The sequence below is a fragment of the Charadrius vociferus genome, unplaced genomic scaffold (genome assembly GCF_000708025.1).
Source record: "Charadrius vociferus isolate BGI_N301 unplaced genomic scaffold, ASM70802v2 scaffold1140, whole genome shotgun sequence".
In the NCBI taxonomy this organism is placed as follows: domain Eukaryota; kingdom Metazoa; phylum Chordata; class Aves; order Charadriiformes; family Charadriidae; genus Charadrius; species Charadrius vociferus.
In genome coordinates this window covers 95,818-99,729 of record NW_009646351.1, presented here as the reverse complement: position 1 = coordinate 99,729, position 3,912 = coordinate 95,818, and the positions used below count along the sequence as shown (strand labels likewise).

Sequence of the window (3,912 nt, the reverse complement as noted above, 5' to 3'; positions counted from 1 at the left end):
CGAGGTGCGAGTGTGGGCACTGGGAAAGGACTTCTGCTGCGTTCAGGTGACCCCGTGAAGGTCCCCGTCTGCGTCACCGCTATATTCCAACTGTAAAAATCTAACTGGATTTAGGGGCGCCCGGTGTTCCCGCCCGGGGGTCGCTGTCACCGGGACACCCTGTGTTGTCAACGGATGGCGTTGGTTTGGTTTTTCTTTTTTGCCTCCGTCACTAACACCGCTCTACCTTGTCAGAAGGGTAAATAAAATCCCGAAAATGCGCTGTACGCGGCGCCGGCGGCGCGGCGCCCGTGCGGACCCCGGGGAGGTGTGTGTGGGGGAACGGCAGCTTTGATTTCGTTCTCCGCTTCTTAGCGCCGAAACGTTGGGAACGCGAAGAGCAGAGGCTGTCGGTGGGGTTCAGTTCCTCATCCACTTGGCGGCTTTGAGCGAAAGAGGGGGGAGAATTATTTCCAGGTGGTGGTGGCTTAGAGAGGGGGTAGTTCTGGGGTGTCTTCAGGTTTTAAACCACCGAGGGTTTAAATCCGAGCTCCCCGATCCCCGTCGAAGCCTCTGCCCGCCTTCGGGACGTGCCCATCTCTCGAGGACAGGGGACGGAGGGAAATCCAGCAGAGCCGCCCCATGCGCCGGCACGAGATTCGTTCCTCTGCCCCACCGTCCGTCCGGCGGAGAACGGACACGAGATGAAACGACACGGGGAATCGCGGCACGGCCGCGGGCGGCAGGAACCCCCGAAGGCCATCTGGTCCAAGCCCTCGGCTCTGGCGGGACCACCTCGGGCCAGTTGCCCGGGACCACCCCCCAGCGATGGGCAGAAAGAAGATCAAAAGTAAAACAGCGCTATTAAAAAAAAAAAACAAAAAACAAAGCTGTTCTGGTTTCTTTCCCTCATCCTTCCGTAATTGCCTTCCAGAAGCAATAAATCCCGTCTTCTGCGTCTCTCCATCCCCGACTCCCGCACGGGATCCGCTCAGCGCCCGCCCGAACACGGGACGGAGAGATCAGTTAGACGCCGCGCGTCGCGTGGGCACAAATGGGGGTGTCACTGCTAACGAAGCGGCTCGGCCGGCGGTGCGGTAACGAGCGGTGTCGGGGGGGTCAGGAGCCCCAGGGACGGTGATGGGGGTGCAGGAATTGGCAGGAACTGATGGATTAAGAAAGGAAAACCCCTCACCGTCCCGTTCCCGGAGAGGTTGGAAGGGGAGGACAGGAGCGCTGGCAGCGGGTCGGAGCCCGGCTCCGCTCGGCTTCTGCCGGCCGTTTGCCGGGACGCCGGTGGGACGCTCCTCGGCGTGCGCGCCGCCAGGCTCAGACCCCACTTTCATACACCTCGCTCTGCCCCGTTTCAATATTTTGCAGGGAAATGTGACTGTTTTGGATTAAAATCTGTCCTAAACTGGCCTCAACTCTTCCCAGCCCCCCCCACCAAACACCAGTGTTTCACAGCGGAGTGGCACACCCGGCAGATCCTCCGGCTTTCCTCCGTCCCTTGGGAGTTCATGGCAGCACCGTCTTGGTTTGGTGCCCCACGGCATCGCTCGGGACCAGAAAAGCTCCGGCTTCCCCGTGTGCTGCCCAACGTGCCAACTGTTAGCTCTGAAACGGAATAATCCCGGCCAGGTTGGACGGGGCTTGGGGCAACCTGGGCTGGGGGGAGGTGGCCCTGCCCACGGCAGTTGGAAGTAGATGATCTTCAAGGTCCCTTCCCACCCAAACCCTTCTGTGATTCCACGATTCTCTTCCACAGATGAACTCCGCCTGCTGCGGCACGGCCGGGCAAAGCCCAACAACGACCCCCACCAAGAACCGAACCCACCCGGTCAGCGCAAGCACCCGGACGGCAAACCGCGACGGGAAGCGGCGTTACCTTTTTGACATCCTTATGGATGTACTTGGCCGTCTGCTTGGCCAGCTCCGTCTTACCTGTTCCAAAGAAGAAAAGACTGGTGTTAAAGCAGGCTTGTCCCCGCTCCGTCCCTCCGTCCCTCCGTCCCTCCGTCCGCGGTGCTGCCGCCGGGGCTGACACCCCCCACCCTGTAACCGATACGCAATTTTTTTTTCTGCAAACGCAGTGGTGGGACGAGGGATGTCCGGGATAACACCCGGACGAAGGCGCCGGGCAGCAGTGAAGGTTTGGGCGGGAGAGCGGCATCACCGCCCCGGCTGCTTCGCTTTTAATAGCCGATTCTTCCCCCATGGGCAGAGAGATCTCTATTTATTTATTTTTTTTTTTTCCACAAACCCCTGTGGTTAGACCAGTTCCTTTGCTACATCTACTCTCAATATTCCCAGTTTCACGCGCGACGCCTTTTACCCTCCGGATAAAGGATTTCAGGGAATTGGGATATCCTTTCTTTGATTTACATCTGGCAGGGATGGAGACGCAGCGCAGCTCAGGAGAGGCCGGATCCCGTCCTCCCAACCTATCCCTTCAGCGAAAAGCTTCCTTAAACAGCCACGTTCTGCCCTGGGTGGGAAAAATCCCCGGCTCTGGAGCTCCCCTGCTGCCGCCCGCTGGGTTTTATCGGGTTTATTGTGGGGGAAAACGTGGCTGATTTCAGCCACCGGCGTCACCAGCGCAGGCGAGGCGCTGCCTCGCGCCGCGCCGGAGGATGCTCCGGGGGTTTTAGCACCCGCGTGAAGCCCCTCCGCCATCCGCACCGCGCGTGCATCCGCTTTATATCAGGAAAACGAAGACTCTGGCACGCCGGGGGAGGGAGCGGGCGGACGGGTACGCCGTAAACAACTGTTGCGCGTGAAAAAAATTGTGTCTTAAAAACCAAACTGGCTTAAAAAAAACCCAAAAAAACAAAAAAAAAACCCAAAAAAACCACAACCCCAAAAGGACAGCTTTACTGGAGTGTGACACATCTGCCCCAGCCCCAGGCGGTGACGACAGCTTTGGTGGGTGCGTTTGTAGCATCGCTGAATTACATCACCGCAAAAAGGGTTGAAAAAAAAAAAACCAACCCCCCAAAAAAACCCCCCAAAACCACCAAACAAACCGGGAATTCTCCGCCGTGCCGGGAAGGCAGCTCCGGCTCACCAACCCCCTGCCAAAATTCAGCGTCTCCTGCCAGCGCCAGCTGCGCTTGCAGCCCGGATCCCAAGGGGTGCGCGTATCGGGGAGGGGGGGGTGGGGGTGCGCGCGGACTGCGTAGACGGACGTATGACACGAATGGGTCTGTGAAGTGCTTCGCTGCTGGGGGGATCTGCCGAAACCTCCCCCAGCCACGTTAGCTATCGTCGTTTGCGCGAATTTGGGCTTTGGGATCGCTGTCGCATCACCACCTGTATAAAATACCCGTTTGCTACGGTAAAACTCTCCGCTGCTTCGCTTCCTTATTTTGACATTCCTTTTTACGGCCGTAAAAGAAGCCAAACCCCCCCCCACGGAAGCACAGGGGAGTTGGGAGAGCGGATGATTTCCGTTACCGAGCCTTCCGCCCCGCCGTGAAGCCTCAAAACCATTCCGTACTGGTTTTATGCAGCTTTAGAGCGCCCCGTTTGGCGTTAACACGCGACCTGCCCCGCCGCAGTCCTCCAGTACATCCCATCGCCTTAACCCCTCCGGCACCGGCGCCTTCCCCGGCACCACGGGAGCCGGCGGCAGCGGGAGAAGCGCCGAGGTTGTTTCAAATGTCACGGCTCGGTTACTTTAAAGCTGGTTTGTTTTTTTTTTTTGGTGGTTTTGATGGGGTTTTTTTCCCCCCCCGCCCTGAGTAAAAGTCCTTTTGTCCGTTTCCTGAACTGATGCGCTGTCACGTTGCGTTTCATCGCGCTCGAGGACAAATACGATGGGTGTCGATAAAATCCCGTCGTGACAAAGCACTGCCGGCCCGCGGGAGCCGGACCAGCTCAGATGCGTTTTGCAAGCGGCAAATTTCTACTCTTACCCTGCCCAGGGAGGCA

The 3,912-nt window shown here is 58.4% G+C and overlaps 1 protein-coding gene across 1 annotated transcript in view; it reads right to left on the bottom strand.

Moving 5' to 3' along the window:
• Positions 1 to 3,912, bottom strand: part of CLPB (ClpB caseinolytic peptidase B homolog (E. coli)) — a gene marked incomplete at its 5' end in the record, with an annotated part of 103,707 nt that overhangs the window by 13,627 nt on the left and 86,168 nt on the right. The window contains 1 exon segment of the mRNA XM_009894103.1: positions 1,868 to 1,923. Within this exon segment, the coding sequence (XP_009892405.1) occupies positions 1,868 to 1,923 (56 nt within the window).